At 44.2% G+C, this 23,311-nt stretch overlaps 1 protein-coding gene across 2 annotated transcripts in view; it reads right to left on the bottom strand.

Moving 5' to 3' along the window:
- The window catches only part of itga9 (integrin, alpha 9), a 424,393-nt gene that overhangs the window by 292,111 nt on the left and 108,971 nt on the right, over window positions 1–23,311 (bottom strand). For both annotated transcript variants that reach the window (XM_080193712.1, XM_080193713.1), the window contains one exon: window positions 6,084–6,238. In XM_080193712.1, coding sequence (XP_080049838.1) covers window positions 6,084–6,238 — 155 coding nt within the window. The remainder of the gene's footprint in view (window positions 1–6,083; window positions 6,239–23,311) is intronic.

Raw genomic sequence — 23,311 nt, 5'->3', positions numbered from 1 at the left:
CAGCCCCTCACTCTACCTTGTCAAACCCACTCCATCACATCGCACCTCATACCCACTTACTTTAGCCACACTCCCACCATCCTCCTTCTGCTTCATGTTTCTATCTATCCACAACAATCACTCACCCAACTCTTTTTCTCTTCACCAGGACCTTGCAGGTGATAAATACTCAGAGAAGGTAATTACTTGGGTGGGTGCACTGTGGAAGTCCTTACGCTTACCACGCACCAGTTCAAATCTCACGTGTCAGAAGGATCAGTAAGACAGGTGGTTGGCTTTTCACCTCCACGTCAGCAAGATCAGACGGTGGTGCAGGGATGTCTTGCCACTCTGTCATACTCGCAATCAACAAATGCACTACAACCACTATGTGAACACATGCCATCACAGTATTACACAGGTCTGTTACTTTCCACAGAATTGCATAGGATATGTGGCACAGAAACAGGTTATTTGGCCCAACCAGGTTATACTGGTGTTTACGCTCCACTTGAGTCTCCTCCCATCTTTCCTCACCTAAACCTACCAATGTGACCATTTATCTTCTTCTTCCTCAATTGTTTGTCCAGCAGGAGTAGAGAACAGGAGAAACAGAAGAAGAAAACGGCATATTTAATGATTAACAATTGCAGAAGGTGCAGCGTTGGAAATTAGTGGCATTTTGCCATCCCTGGACATTAGGGATTTCCCAGTTACTTAGATGACAATTAAAGTCAACATGGGTTGTGTCATTATCTTATAACGATAACTTGCGATATCTTCTGACCTTGCCAGCACTGATTAATACTTTATCTCTTCATCGGGACCTGATAAATACTCAGAGAAGGTAATTACTTGGGTGGATGCACTGTGGAAGTCCTTATGCTTACCATGCATAAGGAAGTTTTGTACAGTTGCAACATGACGCTGCGGCTCTTAAATTCAATCCCCCTACCAATAAACGCCAAGACACCGTATGCCTTCCTAACAACCCTACCTACTCGATTCCCAACTTTCAGGGATCTATGTACACATACACCTAGATCCCTCTGTTCATCCACACTATTCAGAGTCCTACCGTTAGCCATACATTTTTTTCAAGGAGCAGCTACTGCGAGTCCTTGATATGTATGTCCCTGTCAGGCAAGGAGGTATTGGTCGAGCTAGGGAACCGTGGTGCACTAGGAAAGTTGATTCGCTGGTTAAAAAGAAAAAGGAGGCTTATGTCCGGATGAGACGTGAGGGCTCAGATAGTGCACTAGAGAGCTTTAGATTGGCTAGGAGGGGGTTAAAGAGAGAGTTAAGAAGGGCTAAAAGAGGACATGAGAAGACTTTGGCTGATAGGATTAAGGAGAATCCTAAGGCGTTCTATAGATATGTTAAGAACAAAAGGTTGGTTAGGGCAAGATTAGGGCCAGTTAGAGACAGCAGTGGGAATTTATGTGTGGAACCGGAAGAGATTGGAGAGGCATTGAACCAATATTTCTCTTCGGTGTTCACGCAGGGGGACATAAATGTAGCTGTGGAGAACACTGGGTTACAGGGTTGTAAACTGGACAGTATTGCAGTTGACAAGGAGGATGTGCTAGTTATTCTTGAGGGTTTGAAAATAGATAAGTCCCCTGGACCGGATGGGATTTACCCTAGGATTCTCTGGGAGGCAAGGGAGGAGATTGCAGAGTCTCTGGCTCTGATCTTCATGTCGTCGTTGGTCACCGGTATAGTGCCAGAAGATTGGAGGTTAGCGAATGTTGTCCCATTGTTTAAGAAGGGGAACAGATACTTCCCCGGGAATTATAGACCGGTGAGTCTTACTTCTGTTGTGGGTAAGGTTTTAGAAAAAATTATTAGGGATAGGATTTATAGTTATTTGGAGAGTAATGAAATGATTAGAGATAGTCAGCATGGTTTTGTGGAGGGTAGGTCGTGCCTTACTAACCTTATTGAGTTTTTTGAGAAAGTGACCAAAGAGGTGGATGGGGGTAAGGCAGTCGACGTGGTGTATTTGGACTTTAGTAAGGCGTTTGATAAGGTTCGCCATGGAAGCCTTCTGCAGAAATTGCAGATGTATGGGATTGAGGGTGATTTAGGAAATTGGATTAGGAATTGGCTGGCGGATAGGAGACAGAGGGTAGTGGTTGATGGTAAGTATTTGACATGGAGTTCAGTTACGAGTGGTGTGCCTCAGGGATCTGTTTTGGGGCCACTGCTGTTTGTAATTTTTATAAATGATCTGGATGAGGGTATAGCTGGGTGGATTAGTAAATTTGCTGATGACACCAAAGTCGGAGGTGTGGTAGATAGTGAGGAAGGGTGTCTTAGTCTACAGGGAGACTTGGTCAAGTTGCAGAGCTGGGCCGAGAGGTGGAGGATGGAGTTTAATGCGGAAAAGTGTGAGGTAATTCACTTTGGCAGGAATAATGGATGTGTAGAGTATAGGGCTAATGGTAGGACTCTGAATAGTGTGGATGAACAGAGGGATCTAGGTGTATGTGTACATAGATCCCTGAAAGTTGGGAATCAAGTAGATAGGGTTGTTAGGAAGGCATACGGTGTCTTGGCGTTTATTGGTAGGGGGATTGAATTTAAGAGCCGCAGCGTCATGTTGCAACTGTACAAAACTCTGGTGCGTCCGCACTTGGAGTACTGTGTGCAGTTCTGGTCCCCACATTATAGGAAGGATGTGGAGGCTTTGGAGAGGGTGCAGAGGAGGTTTACCAGGATGTTGCCTGGTATGGAGGGGAGGTCCTATGAGGAGAGACTGAGGGATTTGAGGTTGTTTTCGTTAGAAAGAAGGCGGCTAAGAGGGGACCTTATTGAAACATATAAGATGATCAGAGGTTTGGATAGGGTGGACAGTGATAGCCTTTTTCCTCGGATGGAGAAAGCTAGCATAAGGGGGCATAGCTTTAAACTAAGGGGTGGTAGTTATAGGATGGATATCAGGGGTAGGTTCTTTACCCAGAGGGTGGTGAGGGATTGGAATGCCCTGCCTGCTGCAGTTGTGGATGCGCCTAGTTTGGGGGCATTTAAGAGATCCGTGGATAGGTTTATGGATGGTAAGGGATTGGTTTAGGTTAGAGGGTCATTGTTTTTTAACTGGTCGGCGCAACATTGTGGGCCGAAGGGCCTGTTCTGCGCTGTAATGTTCTATGTTCTATGCATCAGCTCCAATCTCACGTGTCAGAAGGATCAGTAAGACAGATGGTTGGGTTTTCACCTCCATGTGAGCAAGATCAGATGGTGGTGCAGGGATGGCAGTGAAGGCTCTGCGGTCCTCTCAAAGCCCAGCTTAGCTGGACAGAATGCTTTTAATGAAGACAAAAGAGTCATTGAGAAGAGGAGAATGTGCAATATGCTGACAGTGCGTCCACTGAACATCACTGCAGAGAAACTGGAGAAGTAAATGAGGAAATTGATGCATTCATGCATGAATAAAGTGGTCAACACTGCGACACACCAGATGTAGAAATCAGATCAATCTGTGCACCTTTTCAGTGGACTGCATATACTGGGCAGGAGAAAAGACTGAACAGCTTCCACCTTTGTTATCTCAGACATATTCCTGGCAGGAAAATATCCTAGAGCATGCTAGTTCAATGTGCAAACATTCAATGCTAAGCCAATAACGGGTAGACTTTTCCACTATGGAGACGAAGTCCAAAGAGGGTGGGTTGGTTGGCGTCATTATCACTGGGTGATGGGGCTGGTGAGTGACACCCAGGCAGACATTCACTCACTACAGGACATCTCCACCATTGCCAACTGCACACCCCTAGATGATCCAACATTCATCCTTGCATTGTTCCATGTTCGCTAGTCTCTTGCTGCTCAGGCTGTTCCTCCTCATAGCCCTGTGCTAATCTGGTTGAGAGCCACTGCCATGGTAGGTTTGCCTGCAACAACACCTCAGTGAATACACTGAAGTGATACACTGAGTGAGCATGTTCTTTACTGGTTTCCCCACCATCTCAAAGCTAGACTGCAAATGCTGAACCCTTCAGCTGACATTCCCACCCAACTCCTTCCAGGTAAAGGACATCCTGGAGGACTAGAGATGGACTTCCCTGCAGTTCATCCATGAACCCATATAGAGTCCAAAATCCTCCCACAGTCCAAAGATGTGCGGGTTAGGTTGATTGGCCATGTTAAGAAATTGCCCCTTAGTGTCCAGGGATGTGTAGGTTAGAGGGATTAGTGGGTGTAATATGTAGGGATATGGGGGTAGGGCCTGGGTGGGATTGTGTTTGGTGCAGACTCGATGGGCCGAAGGGCCTCTTTCTGCACAGTAGGGCTCTATGATTCTATGAGAGACAGTGCTCTTTGACTTGCTTCACATGGACACTTTTTGATTTGTTTTCACTATCACTGAAACTCTATGGAGACACCACAGTTTTGGCAACATAGAAAGATGTCAGTGCGAGGATGGTGGTTTGGGGTTGTGAGCTGCCTATGTTCCAACAGCCGTGCCCATTGGAGGCATTCCACTTCTCTCCCTGCCTCTGACTGCAGCCAATGACAAATAACACAGAATTAGTAGCAGCTACGCATCTCGCTGGGATCTCGATGATATGAGACCCAGGATGAGGGAACAAACCTTCTGCAATGCAGTCTTCACCATAGGAAAGGAGAATACCACTGAGCATCTTTGACGTCGAGTTGCCATCTAGACGCTGCCTGGTTTGGAGGGTAGTTCTTATGAGGAAAGGTTGAGGGAGCTGGGGCTTTTCTCTTTAGAGCGGAGGAGGAAGAGAGGTGACTTAATAGAGGTTTATACGATGATGAGGGGGATTGATAGAGTAGACGTTCAGAGACTATTTCCTTGGTGGATGTAGCTGTTACTAGGGGGCATAACTATAAGGTTCGTGCTGGGAGATATAGGAGGGATATCCGAGATAGGTTCTTTACTCAGAGAGTGGTTGGGGTGCGGAATGGACTGTCTGTTGTGATAGTGGAGTTGGACACTTTAGGAACTTTCAAGCGGTTATTGGATAGGCACATGGAGCACTCCAGAATGTTAGGAAGTGGGATAGCTTGATTTTGGGTTCAGACATAGCTCAGCACAACATCGAGGGCCGAAGAGCCTGTACTGTGCTGTACTGATCTATGTTTCTATATTTCTATGCCTCTTAATGATTAGCAAGTCCCTTTGGTTGGCCACTTGTGCTGACCTTGGACTCTACCCACCAGAAAAGACCTTCCCCTGACTTCAAGGAACATCACTGACTGATGGACAGTGTTGGTCAAAGTCAAATTTGAACCTGACATTGGGAGAATTGCAATATGAAGATGGTGGGTTTCTGATTTTTTGACTCCCACCAGATTCTCTGTACCATCCCATCTGGCACCAAACTGCTGTGGGTGGGTTGGGAGAATTTCCCCCTCCAATTAAACTTCCCCAAGTAGTACAATTTAACCCAACAATTTGTTTTGGACGTTGACTCCGGTCAAGTAAGGTTATTAAGAGCACTTAGGTATTTTATTCTCACAGTGCTGTAAGTGGATTGGAATGGGGCATGGCTTTAAATTAAGGGGGGGTAGTTATAGGACGGATGTCAGGGGCAGGTTCTTTACCCAGAGGGTGGTGAGGGACTGGAATGCCCTGCCTGCTGCAGTTGTAAATGCGCCTAGTTTGGGGGCGTTTAAGAGATTGGTGGATAGGTTTATGGACGAAAAGGGATTGGTTTAGGTTAGTGGGTCAATGTTTTTTTTTAAAAATAAGACTGGTCGGCGCAACATTGTGGGCCGAAGGGCCTGTTCCGCGCTGTAATGTTCTATGTTCTATGTTCTATGAAATGAGTTGGATAAGGAAAAGAGCAAAGGAGATAAGTGGTTCAGTCCGAATTCAGTCAAGTACACGTCCAATCAAAAACCATGGGCTCGATTTTCCGACTTCGCTCACAGGTGGTATTCTCCAGTCCCGCCTCAGTGAATGACTGAGTGCCAAATTCTCCATTCTCGGCAGCAGAGCGTGTACGACCAGAGAATTCCAGCCAATGTGTCCCTCGACCAGTTGCTTAGCCATCCTGGAATACTGAGCACTAAAAGGTGGGGGGATCAAAACACCCAAGTAATACAAAGAAAGTAAATCATCAGGATATTACCTATTTCACCAGGGACCTGCTTGCCATGAAAACGGAAACAAGTTGTAACGTTGAAACAGTTGACTGGCTGAATACCATCATGACATTCTGGAGCTGTGATGTTAATGGAGCTGGGAAGTATGATGGAGATCTCCATGGTTATGACCGGCCGAGCTCTGGGAAAGAGGAAAAATATAAAGGAAATATTCTCAACACGAGACCAATAAATCATAAGATGAGAGATTTCCTCCCTTCCTTCATGACCAATTAACATTTCATTGCGCGTGGAAGACTTAAATAGTTACAACGGTCAAACATGGAAACTCATCCCCACTGTCCTACACTTTCTTTACTGTCACTGGGTTAAAGAACAAAGAACAAAAAACAAAAACAGCCCGGGAAACAGGCCCTTCGGCCCAACGAGCCCGCGCTGCCATCTTAACACCACCAGTCCCCCTGTCCACCCATGACCCTTATCTAATGTTTTATGGCCATCCACATTGAGGGAAACTAATTTAGGGACAATTTATTACTGCCAATCAGCCTAATAGCACATCTTTGGGGTGTGGGAGGAAACCGGAGCACCCGGAGAAAACCCACGCAAGCACGGGGAGAATGCGCAAACTCCCACAGACACCGACCCAAATCCATGTGTCTGCACAGCAATCAGCGACAGTCACTGAGCTGTCGGCTTGCCCAGTATCTGGTCCAGTTTAAGCACACACTAACGACATGAAGCACTCGACCAATCTCGAACAACCAAGAGCAGCCCAAGTACGACCCATTGTCGTACCTGGAACCCCTCCGAACACTATTATGGTGTTCCTACAACCTGTGAACTACAACAGTTCAAGAAGGCAGCACACTACTTTCTTACCGTCAACTAACGATAGATAATAAATGCTGACCTATCCAATGATGCGCACATCCATGAATGAACGAGACCCCATTTGGAATATTGTGTTCAGTTCTGATCACCCCACTATAAGAAAAATGTGGAAGCATTGGAGAGAGTGCAGAGGAGATTTACCAGGAGGCTGCCTGGTTTGGAGGGTAGGTCTTATGAGGAAAGGTTGAGGGAGCTGGGGTTTTTCTCTTTAGAGCGGAGGAGGATGAGAGGCGACTTAATAGAGGTTTATAAGATGATGAGGGGGATAGATAGAGTGGATGTGCAGAGGCTATTTCCTTGGGTGATGTAGCTGTTACTAGGGAGCATAACTATAAGGATCATGTGGGAGATGTAGGAGGGATGTCCGAGGTAGATTCTCTACTCAGAGAGTGGTTGGGGTGCGGAATGGACTGCCTGCTGTGATAGTGGAGTCAGACACTTTAGGAACTTTCAAGTGGTTATTGGATAGGCACATGGAGCACACCAGGATGTTAGGGAGTGGGATAGCTTGATTTTGGGTTCAGACACAGCTCAGCACAACATCAAGGGCCAAAGAGCCTGTACTATGCTGTACTGTTCTACGTTTTATGAATATTAAAGTAAAACTCTCACTCCCTCTTGGATGGCCTGTGCCTTTCAGGTATTCAGTGATTGCCCATTAATGAAAACTTCTCTCCTTTTCTTCCCCTCAGAGTCAGTGGAGACTCAGTTGATAATACTCCTGCCAGCGAGCCACAAAATTTTGGGTTCAGGTTCCATTCCAGGCAGTGAGTAGAAAAAATCAAAGCTGACAGTCCACTGCCATACTGAGGGAGTGTTACACTGTTAGAATCATAGAGAATCATAGAATCCCCAGAGGAAGCTATTGGACCCATTGAACCTGCACAGACAACAATTCTACCTAGATCCTATCCCTGTAGCCTCATTTTTTTCCCTGCTGACTCTTATAACACTAAGGGGCAATTTAGCATGGCCAATCAACCTGCACATCTTTGGACTGTGGGAGGAAACCGGAGCACCCAGAGGAAATCCAAACAGACATTGGGAGAATGTGCAAACTCAACACAGGCAGTCACACAAAGCCAGAATTGAAGTTTAAAGTTTATCTATTAGTGTCACAAGTAGGCTTACATTAACACTGCAATGAAGTTACGGTGAAAATCCCCTATTTGCCACATTCTGGCACCTCTTCAGGTACACTGAGGAAGAACTTAGCATGGCCAATGCTCCTAACCAGCATGTCTTTTGGAGTGTGGGAAGAAACTGGAGCACCCAGAGGAAACCCATGCAGACATGGAGAGAACATGCAAACTCCACACAGACAGTGACCCAAGGCCAGAATTGAACCCGGGCCTCTGGCACAGAGAGGCAGCAGTGCTAACCACCGTGCAACCATGCTGCCCACAAGTACTGTCTTTTTGCTAAGGTGTTAAACCGAGGCTTTATCACCTTGGATGGATGTAAAAGATCTCACGGCACTTTTCTGAAGAAGAGTAATGGAGTTATTTATCCTTCCATCAACATCATAATAACACATTATCTGGTCATTACCACTTTGCTGTTAGTGAGAGTTTGCTGTGTGCAACTTGGATGCCTTGTTTCCTAGATTGCAACATTGATTACACTTCAAAAGAACATTCATTGACTGTAACACACTTGGAGACATCCGGTGGTCATAAAAAGTGCTCTATGAATGCAAGTCTTCCTTTCTTTTTAAAGGAAAATAATCCTTCTTTAAGATTTTCATGTCAGCAATTCCCCTTCCCATTACAATGGTCTATTATAAGGGAGGGGATCAAAGCCAGGAAGTGTAACATGGTTCTCTTTTGCTGGCTTACATCAACTAGATTTCAGAGATGAAGAAAAATCAACCTAAACAAAATTCTAAGGTTTCAATATTTTTATAAGTTTGAAGTTTGTTAGAGAATTTCAAAGTCCACGATAATAATACTCTCACATTTCCATTCCTTACCATTTTTTTCTAACATTTTTAACATCTTTAAGTTTCAGCCTCAGCCAAGAGAGCGGACATTCATCAGAACAGCTGGAACTGATTTTCTTCAATGTTTCACTCCATTGCTTTGGTATCCATTAAGCATTTTTCCCAGGCTATTTAATCACGATCAGTAAGTTTTAAATTTGGAGATGAGGTGACAGACTGCCATTTAGTGCTTTCCTGTATCAATGCATTTTCCATTTCAGCATTTTCCATTTGTAGGTCTTCACTTTCTAATTATCTTGGTGAATGTTGTAAAAACACTAATGCCAAACAATCTCGTTCTCCAGCACCAACGACAAAGAAGGATATGCATTTATATAGCAACTTATCAGCTTTTCAGGAAATTACAAAGAATTTTGTTTCCAACCAGATATATTTAAATTCAGTCAATGAAAAATATATCTAAAATAAGTAACTAGTGTCAGTGACGATGACTATGACAATAGCAGAGTATCACAAAAAAATCATCTAAATTACTCATGTCCTTCAAGGAAGGAAATCTGTTGTCCTTGGCCAGTCTGATGTGTGTGTGATTCCAATCCTGTAATAATGCGGTTGCCTTCTGAAATTATCTCATAAGCCCCTGAGTTGTGTCAAACTGCTGCAAAAGGTCCAATAAGAATTACCAGATGAACTTTGTAACATTAACCTAGGCACCTGACACAACCAATGCTCAACCTGCACAAGCAACCCTACAACTGAATGATAATCTCAAGACATGAGACAACATTGAAAAAGCTATCTCGCAGGCTAGCCAAGCCATATTACTCAGCCAACATGCCAAACATCTTCAATAACATCCCTGGGTAGACCCTGCCTAGTGGTACATAGTGAGAAGGAAATGGTCCTGGGAATCCTTAAAATTGACACCAGGCCCGATTATGTTTCACGTCATTGGGTCGAATAGGGGCAAGGAAAATTAGTGTTGATTACCAACTCCTGCCCACCCTCAGTTGACGCATCAGTATAGCTCCACATTGAACACACTTGGAAGAAGCACTAGGATAGCAAGGGCCCAGATCGTATTCTTGGCGGGGGACTTGAAAGTCCATCACCGAGACTGGCTCAGAAGCAGCACGTGGCAGAGTGCAGAAGGGCGTTCTGTCACACTGGCTCAAAAATGGGTGGTGAGAGAACCAACATGACAGAAAAAGCTAGGGCTGACATTCCAGTGGTGAGGGAGTGCTGTACTGTCTGAGCTGCTGCCTTTCAGATGAGATGCAAAACTGAGGCCCCCCCCATCTGCCCACTGAGGTAAGGTAAAAACAATATTCTGGCCAATATTTATCCCTCAATCAACAACACAAAAACAGATTAACTGGTCATTATTACATTATTGTTTGTGGGACTTTGCAATATTAAATTGGACACCGTATTTCCTGCATTACAATGATGACTACCCTTCAAAAATACTTCATTAGCTATAAAATGCTCTCAGACATCTGGTGATCATGAAGGGCACTATTTTCTCTTTTTTACTTGACTTCACCCTCATCAATCTACCTGTCACAGATATATTTTTTTCATGACATTATTGATAGAAGATACCATCACTAAATCCTTATGTAAATCCCACCAGCTTCACACTAAGGTCACCCTGAATCATGTTGTGTGCCACTACCACTATTTTAAATAGAATAGATTCAGAATAGAAATGACAGTTCAAAACTGGGCATCCATGAGACAGTGGGCCATCAGTAGCAACAGAACTATATTCAACCACAATCTGTACCCTCGTGGCCAGGCATATCCCACATTCTATCATTACCATCAAACCAGCAAATCAAGTTTGGCTAAATGAATAAGTGTAGGAAAACCTACCAGGACACCAAGCATATTTAATAATGAAATGCCAAGCTGACAAAGCTATAACACACCACTACACGCATGCTAGAAGCAATATGTTTTAGGCAGAGTTAAGTGATCCCAATACCAATGGGACGTCAAACAGAGGAGATGTCAGGGGTAAGTTTTTCACTCAGAGGGTGGTGAGTGAGTGGAATCGGCTGCCGTCGGTGGTGGTAGAGGCGAACTCGTTGGGGTCTTTTAAGAGACTTCTGGATGAGTACATGGGATTTAATGGGATTGAGGGTTATAGATAGGCCTGGTAGGTATGGATATGATCGGCGCAACTTGTGGGCCAAAGGGCCTGTTTGTGCTATAGTGTTCTATGTTCTATGTTCTTTGCTCTTTGCAGGCCTGCCACATCTAGACATGAATGGTGGTGGACAATTGAACAAGCAACAGGAGGACAAGGTGACAAAGTGGAAAACTGCCCAAATATACCTTAACCACAAACAGCAGGACAAATCCAATCCAGCTAATTATCATCACATCAGTATACTCTTCATCATCATCAAAGTGATTGAATGCATCATCGACAATGCAACCAAGCAGCACTTACTCATCTGCTCACCACTGCTTAATTTGAATTCTGCCAGGACAGTTTAGCTTCTGACTTCATTACAACCTTGGTCCAAACATAGACAAAAGAGCTATATTTATTTTGGGGGGGGTCGGGGGGTGCCTTTGACATCAATGAAACATTTGATCAAGTGAGGCATCAAGGGCCGCTTGCAGATCTGAAGCCAATGAGAAGTCAGGGAGGAACTGTCCACTGACTGGAGTCATATATAACAAAAAGGAAGACTGTTTTCGTTGCTGCAAGCCAATCTTCTCAGCACCAGGACATAACTGCAGTAGTTTCTGTCCTAAGCCAGATCATCTTCAATTGCTTCACCGATGATCTTCCCTGTACCATAATGAGATAAGTGAGTGGGGGTGAGATTGATCATTAATGACTGTACGTTTATACGCAATTCTTCAGATACTGAAGCAATTTGTGCCCACATGCAACAAGACCTGAACAATGTTCAGGCTTGGCCTGGTAAGAGCCAAATAACATTTGTGTTACGCAAGTTCCCAAAAATGACCTTCTCCCCATTATACTTTATGGTGTTACCATCACTACCCTCAACATCCTAGAGGTTAACATTGGCCAGAAACTTAACTTGATAGAGTAGCGACAAGAGCAGGTTAGATTTGCTGTGGCCAGAAACTGCTTTGTGACTCCCCAAAAACTCTCCACTACCTACAATGCACAAGTGTGGTGTCTAAGAGAATACTGTCCAATGTCTGGATAGGAGCAGCTCCAACACACTTAAGATGTTCAAAACCATCCAAGTCAAAGCAACCCACTTGATCAGCACCCCATCTGCCATCTCACACATTCACCTACCACCACAATGGCTGCAGTGTTTACCATCTGTAAGATCCACTGCAGAAGCTCACCAAAGCTTGATGAAAGCACATTCCAAAGATGACCTACACTACCTAAAAGGCTAAGGCAGCAGCTGCACGAAAATGCCACCACCGGCAAGGTAATGTAAAGTTTATTTATTAGTCACAAGGCTCACATTAACTCTGCAATGATCTTACTGTGAAATTCCCTTAGTTGCCACAGTCTGACGCCTGTACGGGTAATGCACCGAGCCAACATGTCTTTCAGAATGAGAGGGGAAACTGGAGGAAAACCACACGGATGCAGGGAGAATGTGCAAACTCCACACAGACAGTGACCCAAACCAGGATTCAAACCCAGGTCCCTGGCACTGTGAAGCAGCAGTGCTAACCACTGTGCTACCACGCTGGCCTCCAAGTTCCCTCCAAGTTGCAAATTAACTTGACAAGGAAATAGATTACTTCCTCCATTGTCACTGGGTCAAAATCATGGAATATGCTAACTAAATAAACTACCTTTACTACAGCAGTTCAAGCATTAACTCATTGCACCACTTCAAGGCTAATTATACTTGGGCAATAAATGTCAGGTTTTTTCAGCAATGCTTACATCCCGTGAATAAATAAAGAAACAAATGTTCTCGACAAGTCCCATACATTAATCAGTGACTCACTAATTTATCTTTAATATTTGAGAAATGAATGCTGGCCAAGGCCCTTAGAAAGCTCACTTCTTTAAACAGTGTCAGAAATCTGCTACATCCACTTCACTCAGTCTCAATTTATATTCATCCATACTATAGCACTGCACTCTATCACACTGAAAGGTCAATCTCAATTACATGGTTAAGTGCAGGAGTGGGGCTGTTTGAGATGTTTAAATTGATAACCAATGGGGTAAAGACAGCTGAAGCAGTAGATGGATATATTTGGATTTTCAAAAAGCACTCAATAAAGTACTACACAATATAAGTTACATTTAATATGGGACATAATTGGGGCACCAGGGAATAGTGTATCAACATGGACTGAGGACTGGTAAACAGATAAAAAATACAGTAAGAACTAACTCATCATTTTCAGGTTGTCAGGCTATAAATAGTAGGATAGAAGGATCAGTGCTTGGGTCTCAGCTGTTTGTATTCATATCTACAGCTGAGAGGAGGGCCCAATTTTTTACCATGATGGACAGCGTCTCCGTTACTGCAAAATCCCAGAAATGGATAAAAATTCCAAGTCCCTGAATAGGCATTTCCCATTTTCACGACAGCAGGACTGGAGTCAAGCTGGGATTCACACATGCATGACTCATGGAGGCAGCTGGCCATTCAAGTTGCCAGCTGCACTGGTGGGATTTGGTGAACCAGGAGTGTGAAACCTGGAAGGTGCACAATAGGACAGGCAAGAGGAGGTCTGAACTTACATAGAATCATAGAACCCTACAGTACAGAAAGAGGCCCTTTGGCCCAATAGTCTGCACCGACCACAATCCCACCCAGGCCCTACTCCCATATCCCTACATACTTTACCCACTAATCCCTCTAACCTAAGCATCCTAGTACATTAAGGGGCAATTTTTTAGCATGGCCAATCAACCTAATCTGCACATCTTTGGACTGTGGGAGGAAACCGGAGCACCCGGAGGAAACCCACGCAGACACAAGGAGAATGTGCAAACCCACACAGACAGTGACCCGAGCCAGGAATCGAACCCAGGTCCCTGGAGCTGTGAAGCAGCAGTGCTAACCACTGTGCTACTGTGCTGCCCTTGATGGATTAATTTGGATAGCCAACCTGCCCCTCTGAATAGGACATCTGTAAGGGCACTTTTTGGGACAGGTAAGAGAATTGTTAAAATTAAACACTATTGTGCACTTTTTAAACACAAACTCATTGGAATTACCAAGCTGTCAAAGAACTTTCAAAGAAGTGTATAATGCACGAACATTGGTTGACATTCAGTAGCATGAATGGGGCATGGGGAATGTCGGGGGACAGGGATGAGTGGTGAGGGCTGCCTTTCTTTTTAACTTTCTTTCTTTATTTAGACAGCGTTAGATCATAGAGGCAGCACTTCCGCTCAACCCACCTCTGCATCTGGCAGCTTCCGCACTCACTCCCAGGGCAATGGGCCCAATTCCTAACCTGGCCAGTCCTTTCCTGCCACTCCTCCCTAGAACAAGAGCCTGAGCAGCGGGCAGCTAGTTTTAAAGGTCGGTTCACAGCACCAGGAAAACTCCCAACTCTGCGCACCCGAACTGGGAGCAGAAGTCTGGGCAGCAAGTCCTCAGTGTAATGTATCAAGTTTGCTGATGATACAAAGTTAGGTTGGAAAGTGAACTGTGAATAGGACACAGAGAAGCTAAGGGGCTGAATGGCCTACTCCTATTTCTTATGTTGTGAACCCTCAACTTTCTAACTCAGAAGCAAAAGTGTGGCCAACTGAGCGAAGTTAGCAGGTAGGGTTGTAAGCTTTGCCTATCACTTTCAAGTATTAAGAAATTGATTTTAACACAAGCCTGTCCTGTAAAAGTTTAGTTGTGTCAATTAATTATAATGAGGGAATTAGCCTTTATTGCAAAGGGAATGGATTACAAGTTTAAAGTACTGTACACTGCTTAGGTGAGACCACACCTGGAATAGTGTGCGTAGTTTTGGTCTCATATTTAAGGAAGGGTATACTTGCATTAGAGGCAACACTGCAAAGGTTCATTAGATTGATCCCTGGTATGAAAGGCTAAGTAAATTGGACTTATATTCTCTGGACTTTAGAAGAATGAGAGGTGATTTCACTGAAACCCACAAGATTCCAAAGGGGTTTGATAGGGTAGATGCTCAGAGGTCATTTAACTGGCTGTGGAATCTAAAATGAGGAACCACAATCTCAAGAGAAAGGGCTAATCATTTAGGACTGGCATGAGGAGAAATTCATTCACTCAAAGAGTGATGAAGCTTTGGAACTCTTTATGCCAAAGTATTGTGGGTGCTTGGTTGCTGAATGCATTTAAGGTGGGGATGGACAGGTTTTTATTTTCTCAGGGAATGAAGAGATACGAGGAGGTGGGGAAGGAGAGCAGAGTTGAAAACCAAGATCAGCCATGATCATTTTGAATGGTGGAGCAGGTTTGATGGTTAATATGGTCTATTCCTGTTTTAATCTTGTGCTCGTGCAACTAAGTGGACTTTCAATTTGTCCTGCTGGAGTAAGGCTTCTTGGCAGCTTATCACACAGCTTCAAAGGCTGCGGTCACCTAAATCATTGTCAAATACCACAAATTAGTGAGTGGGTTTGAGCAACTTGCAAAAGGTGAAAAATCGGTTTGCCAACGCTGACATACTGAGTAGGTTTCAGTGTATTTATGCAGTTACAAAGAGGAAGTAACAATAGCAACAATCATCCGTTGGTTAAGGCATTAACAGTCAGTCTTTTTTGGAAGAAAATTAAATGCTTACACTTTTAAGTGGAATTTTATTTCAGTTAGCAGCAATAGACACTCTTGATCTGAACTGGACTGTTTATGTTTCTTTCATTGTGTTTACTGCACAAGCACAAGCTTCTCAGTTTCAGTATAGTTGGCACCCTCAGAGCTCTCTTGCAGCAAGCCCACGGCTGTCATGCCATGTCTGTGTATCTTGGCAGAGCATCTCAAGAACAAAGAGAGTAGCTCTGACAGAAGTAGGCTAAATGTTCAGGGAATCTCAGCAATGTATCAATAATACATGGCAATCTATCTGTTATTCTTGGCAGCCCTTATTGTTCGACTACTGTCCAGGACTTATGGATTTTGTTTATATAAAGTGTTGTTCCATACTGAGTGTTTCTTACCATAATACTTTTTTTTCCCAATACTTAATTTTTAAAATGTTTGTGACTTACTCAAAAAAGACACAGGGGTGGAGGAAGGATCATGTGTCAATCACATTTGGCTGGGGGAGAGACTGTGTGCACACATGTGCATGTGCGTGGAATACTGGGGCATATTCCGGATGGTTACATTTTTAGTCTCTTTTGCTTTGGAAAATTACCTGCATGTTAATGGTCATAAACTCAAAGTCAATCAGATAGTATTACTCGTTTTTCAACTTTTAGTCCTGGTTATTTACATGGTTTCACACGTGGTGTCAGTCTTACTTCTGGCTTGAGGATTCAAGACCCATTTTAAAGGTTTGATTACACGCTGTGCCTGAGATGGAGGGAGGGCTGCATTGTTGGTGGGGCTGCTTTTTGGATGAGGAGGTAAATGCTGCTCGCTTATTCAAGTGAATGTAAAGGATCATCATCATTATTTCACAGGGCTCTTAGATATCCTAGATAACAACCTTCTCCCATCTGGTGTCACCAAACAATAAATTATCCAGGGTCTAGAGAGGCAATTTTTTCACATAGAGGGTGGTAAGTGTCTGGAACAAGCTACCAGAGGTAGTAGTAGAGGCGGGTACAATGTTGTCTTTAAAAAGCATTTCGACAGTTACATGGAAAAGATGGATAATAAAGGGATATGGGCCTAACATGGGCAATTGGGATTAGCTTAATGGTAAAAACTGGGCAGCATGGACAAGTTGGGCCGAAGGGCTCTGTTTCCATGCAGTAAACATCTATGGCTCTATCTGGTGATCCATCCATTTGTTATTTGTGTGAGCTGCTGTGCTTGATCTGCTGCTTGTACAACAGAATCTGCATCTCAAAACTCTTGCATCAGTATTACATAGTGTGGCGATTTCTAAGGATGCAAGTTCTTTCTCTCTTAACAAAATAGTTTGGAATCAATTGGAAGACAGCAAATGGAACCAAATCCAACACGGGCGTTTTTACAGTCAAAATGTGCACTGAAATAATCAAGGGATCAAGTGCCACAGAACTCAATTACAGAAGAACAGCAGGCTTCTGCTGATACCCAGGAAAGTCTTGCTTCTAACTTCACTGATGCTCTCCAGGCACATCAGACTGACAGAAAGCAGCACATCTGTACCCCAAATCACCTAATTTGACAGAAGAGAAACATTTCCAAACTCTGAAGAGGCCCCATACTCTACTTGCTAATGTTCTAGGTAAGACTAATTTCTCTTGATTATGATCATTAGATAGATGCATCTCCACTAAATTATATGCAAAAGCAGACTCTCCGAAAATCATTGGTCAATCATGGTCAACTGCCAAATCAAACTGGACATTTCCAACATCACAAAATCTTAACATTATTTCTTTGGGGAATTAGAATATGCCTGAACAGGTTACATTATTGTCGGGAACCCACTGGGAAGGATGTGGAGAGGGCTGTGGCTGACCTACTCAATTAAAATAAATCACTTAGTTTGTTAATTGATAAGTCTTTTTGAAATGGTTGCACCTTAACCACTGAAGTGGTGCGTCAGAGCATTGCAGGCAACTGAAATGATTGAATATAGCCTCCAAGGACAATAACGGGGAGAGAGCCATTTCTTTAGCACGAGATGATACACAGAACTGCAAGGGCAAACATCAAAGTTGGAAATATGGCAATAGAATACAAACATTCATTCGAGATGGAAAACCTTCGTTAGAATTAAAAACTAAAAGAACAATTCTGATGAAGGTGCCACATCTCAAATGCCAGTGATTAAATTCATAGATCTATTTTCAGTTTTCTATCAGATTTTTATCTTTTATTCTTTTTAATTTGACTCGTACAAAACTGCTGATACTTCAAGCGTCTTGTTTAAGCTCACTGAGTACATCTGGAACTAAGTGAAATTGAACAGAAATAAGTAATATACAGGGAGCTTTTATTAAATATCATCTTGTCCTTGAACACCTGAAAAAAATGGTGTAGTCCGAAATGTGGTTGATTACTAAAATTAGAATAAAAAGACTTTGGGGGAATTCAGAGTTATGCGCAGAAGATACAGAGTGATTCAGGGAGGTTGCCCAGGCAATGTCAGTAAATAAGCAAGGCAAGCGATGACCTGCAATTTAGGGGAATAGGGATGACAGGGCAAGCGGTGGATTTCATGACCAGGCTAAGCTCAAAGAGTCATGTGTGGAGATAGGTGATTACCTATAGAAAGATGCAGGTTCAGGGCTGGGATGTGGGGGGAATCTTACAAGACCTCATGGGCAATGGGAAGATAAGGAAAAGATAGTGACAGCTGATCAAATTGTCTGAAAATTAGTAATAAAAAGCCCTCTTGCACTTACTGTTGGAAGTGAGGGTGGATGAGACAGAGCAAAGAGGTTTAAGAAGATGGTGGCTTTGGATAAAGGAAGCTAGGGTCTTCTTTGTATTCCAATCACAGAAGAGTGAGCACTTTGGCAGACAAGAAAAATCTCTGTTGTGGTCAAGCCAGATGTGGTGGTGAACAGCTAAGCTAGATGTCTGCCTTCTCCATTCAAGTCTGCATTCTTTGGATATAAGGGGATCAAGCTTAGGGTCATATCAGGGGAAATGGTCATGGATAGAGAGAGAATTTATGACAAAGGTGACTAGGGTATCAAAAGTGGTGGTGAGAATGTAATTCAACAGAACAATGCTGTACAAGTGTTGTGGTAAATGGAGGGCCAGGTGGTTGGAATTTTGACAGTGCAATTGTAAGAATATTTGGGGTTTGGGAAAGGGCGTAATTTCAAAATTTGCAGATGACAACAAACTAAAATATGTAGTAAACATCTATGATTTTCAGAAAATCATATATGAGTGAAGACAGCTAAAATTCAACGCAGAGGAGTGTGAACTGTGGCCTTTTGGAAAGATTTTTTAATTAATTGTATGAAAAGTGAGACCTTGACAGGACTAGAGGGCACAGACTCAAGGGGGGAGCAGTTTAGATCGGAGTTGAGGAGGAACTTCTTCACTCAAAGGGTGGTGAATCTCTGGAATTCTCTGCCCGTTGAAGTGGTGGAGGCTGCCTCGCTAAATATATTTAAGTCACGGGTAGATGGGTTTTTGACAGACAAGGGAATTAAGGGTTATGGGGAGAAAGTGGGAAAGTGGAACTGAGCCACTTCAGATCAGCCATGATCTTATTGAATGGCGGGGCAGGCTCGAAGGGCTAGATGGCCTCCTCCTGCTCCTATTTCTTATGTTCTTATGTTTGACCTGGAAGTTTGGAGTATAGTAATTTTTGAAGGTAGCAGGGGAAGTTGATAAGGTGATTAAAATTGCCTGACTTTATAGAGGTATTGGGCGGGGTTCTTTTCTCTTTACAAGCCCGCCTACTGTGCACACCTCACTGCAGGTTTGCCGGTGGTGAGGCGTTTATTCAATGGGAAATCCTAGTGACAATGGCAAGATCATAAGAGCCTGCCGACAGCGGGCAAAGCGCCACCTTAGCCGCTGCGAAACAGTCTTCCACCCGCTGTCTTCTTTGGTTTCCAATGTGGAATGCCATAAGCATAGACGAGGGTCATGGGTGGAGAGGGGACTCACAATGTTGAAATGGCAGCGCGGGCTCATTGGGCCAAAGGGCCTGTTTCCCATGCTGTGTTGTTCTTTGTTCTTCCACTCTTTGGAAAGATCACCTCATTACCGTCTTCTGATCTCACAGCAGAACTTCCAGATAAGAGTGAGAAGCTCAGGGTCAGCTTTGCTAGGTCTTCTCTCCATCTGTGGCTGCCACAGCCTCAAATATTCATGACCTGGTGAGCCATGCTAACCCATGTCTGGGTCATTCTAATTAGCAATGCTTCCTTTGATTGATAAAGTGTGATCTTATCCTCCCTGATGGTCAAAGAACTCAGAAATGGGATGTTAATACCACGGCTTAATTAAAGAACCATGCTGCAAAGCCTAATACAGCGGCCAATGGCTTTCTGACCCTCTAACAGCCTCAGTATTTTGGCAGAGTCTAACTTTATAAACATCTATGATTCACAACTGACCTCTCAGCTGGAGAAATTTGCCCAAATCTGTGCATCACAGAATAGAAAAGGTGCCAAGATTTTGGCTGCAGAGACAGATCATTGAAAAAGCTTACAGGAATGAGGCAGTTCAACAACGTCGAGAGACTGGAGAAGTTGAGATTATTCTCCTCGCAGTAAAGGAGATTGAAAGAGATTTTATAGAAGATTAAATATCATGAAGGGCTTTGACAGAATTAGTAAAGAAGCTGGCAAAGGATCAGGTAACAGCCCCAAAGGACAAATTTTAGTTTACTAGTTCTAATATAAGAGCGGGGAGGTTATGTTCTATGCCTTGGCTAATAAGGGAAAAGTATTCCTTATGCCTGCATAATTACCTTATCTATCTGGCCAGCAATCTGCATTCACGAACTCAAGGCCCTCTATTCCAGCATTCCACCATTTATTGGGGAGGATTCTGCAGGCCCCCGAGCTCCCCCGAGTATGATGGTGGTCTGGAGAATTGGTTATCGGGCAAAAAGTGGGTTTCGCGCCAGGCACCAAACCCACCACGATGCTCCTGGCCCGGCTCGCCCCAATCGGGTTCCCGTCAAAATGAACTACTTGGAATATAATTAGTGGGCTTACAGCCCAAGCCGTATGGCTCTCACTATTCACCCACTTCCGCAGTGCATTGGGATCTGCAGTGCATTGGCTTTCCCACAAATCCTCACAAGCGTGTTGGTCGAGGAATCATCACCAACCCCTCAGCAATGAGAGACACCTCCTCGCCACACCATGTAGGCAGGAGGTTTATCTGATGTGAACCCCACCCCCCCCACCCACCCCCACGCAGGCCCCCTTCCCCCTCAGACCTCCACTCAGCCTGTCTTCAGGTCACCCGCCTTGGCAGTGCCAACTGTCCCCTGGCACTGACACTCTGGTGCCTTGGGCCCTGAGGGGGCTCATGGGGGTAAGCCCAGTCACCATTTACCCTTCTGTCACTGCCAGACTGCAGAGGATGGATCTGTCAAGAGTTCTGGGAGTTGGGTGGGCTCAGGCTGGAGGCAAGGCATTAACTTTGCCACTCTTCGATGGGATGTGAGCACTGTTGGCAAACCCAGCATTTGGTGCTCCTCCAATTGCTCTTGAGAATGTGGTGTTAAGTCACCTTCTTGCTGCTGCAGTCTATCTGGTGCAGGTATACCTACGGTCTTGCTGGAAAAGCAGTTCCAACATTTTGATCTGATGATAGTGAAGGAATTGCATCATAGTTTCAAGTTAGGGTGATATGTGACTTGGAGGGTAAGTTGGAGGGTGTGGTGTTCCCATACAACTGCTGACCTTGTGACTACCACTGTTTGCTGTGCAGACACATGGATTTGGGCCGGTGTCTGTGGGAGTTTGCACATTCTCCCCGTGCTTGCGTGGGTTTTCTCCGGGTGCTCCGGTTTCCTCCCACACCCCAAAGATGTGCTATTAGGCTGATTGGAGGTAATAAATTGTCCCTAAATTAGTTTCCCTCAATGTGGAATGCCATAAGCATAGATAAGGGTCATGGGTGGAGGGGGGACTGGTACTGTTAAAATGGCGGCGCGGGCTCGTTGGGCCAAAGGGCCTGCTTCCCGGGCTGTTTTTGTTCTTTGTCCTTTTAGGTGCTAGAGGTTGTGACTTTGGAAGATGCTGTCAAAGGAGCCTTGGCAAGTTTTGATTTGATTTATTATTGTTGTTGCAGTGCATGCGTTCAGTGATGGTACGCACTGCAGCCATGGCAATGAAGGGAGTGAATGTGGAAGATGGTGGGGGGTTGCCAATCAAGCGAGCTGCTTTGTCCTGGATGGTGTCAACTCACTTAAATGTTGCTGGAACAAGAAATGGAGAGTATTCCATCAGACACCTCACTTGCACCTGGTAGGATAGATTGTTGGGAGCTGGAAGATAAGTTATTTGCACAGAATATCCACCACCTGACCTGATGTTTTAGCCACTGTATTTCATATGGTTGGTTCAGTTAAATGGTAACCCTTCCCCACAAGATGCTGATAATGGGGGATTCAGTGACGATCTTGGGGAGATGGTTAGGTTTGCTTTTGTTGGAGATGGATAATGCTCAGCAACTGTGTAGCATGAATATTATTTACCACTTATTTGCACACTGGCGCAAACTGCTTCAGTATCTGAGGAGTAACAAATGGTGCTGAACATTGTGCAAACATCAGTGAAGTGAACATCTCTACTGCTGACCTTATGATGCAGGGAAGGTCATTGATGAAGTCGTTGAAGATGGTTGACATGGACATGACCCTGAGAAATGACTGCAGTGATATCCTGGGACTGAGATGATTGACCTCCATCAACCAAACTTTTGTGCATGGTATAACTCCTGCACATTCATACCCCAAAATTTGGATATCAGCCAGTTGAGCTGTGTGACATTAGGCTGGCATCCATTTCTAGTGTTCTGGCACACAGTACTGCTACTAATAAAATGCCGTGAACAAAGGGCAGCACAAGAACAGACCCTTCAGCCCTCCAAACCTGTGCCGATTATAGTCCCCTTACGAAGTAAACATAAAACCTTCTGCCCTTACTCGGTCCATATCCTTCTATTCCCTCCCTACTCATGTACCCATCCAGATGCCTCTTAAATGTTGCTAATGTGCCTCCTCTGGCACTGCGTTCCAGGCACCACCACTCTGCGTGGAAAACCTCCCCCACACAACTTTCCCTCTCTCATCTTGAACATATGCCCCCATGTAATTGACACTTTCCACCCTGGGAAAAAGTCTCTGACTATCCACCCTGTCTATACTCTCAATTTTGTAGATCTCCGTCTTCCCTCATCTCCATCTTTCCATGAAAACAATTCTGGTTTATTCAACCTCTCCTCGTAACCAACATCCTTGACACTAGGCAACATCCTGGTGAACCTTCTTTGCACTCTCTCCAAAGTGTCCACATCCTTCTGATAATGTGGTAACCAGAACTGCATGCAATACTCCAAATGCAGCCTAACCAAGGTTTTATGTAGCTGCAACATGATTTCCCAGCACTTGTACTCAATGCCCCTTCCTAATGAAGGCAAGCATGTTACATGCCTTCTTAATCACCTTGGCCACCCGTGTTGCCACTTTAGGGAACTGTGGACATGCACGCTCAGATCCCTCTGTATGTTAACTTTATTAAGGGTTCTGCTATTTACAGTATAATTCACACTGAAATTTGATCTTCCAAAATGCATCATCTCACATTTGAAGGGATTAAATTCCATCTGCCATTTCTGTGCCCAAGTCTCCAATCTAACTATA

Source organism: Carcharhinus amblyrhynchos, chromosome 8 (genome assembly GCF_965287045.1).
Source record: "Carcharhinus amblyrhynchos chromosome 8, sCarAmb.v2.hapA, whole genome shotgun sequence".
In the NCBI taxonomy this organism is placed as follows: Eukaryota; Metazoa; Chordata; class Chondrichthyes; order Carcharhiniformes; family Carcharhinidae; genus Carcharhinus; species Carcharhinus amblyrhynchos.
This window is presented reverse-complemented; position numbering and strand designations above follow the sequence as displayed.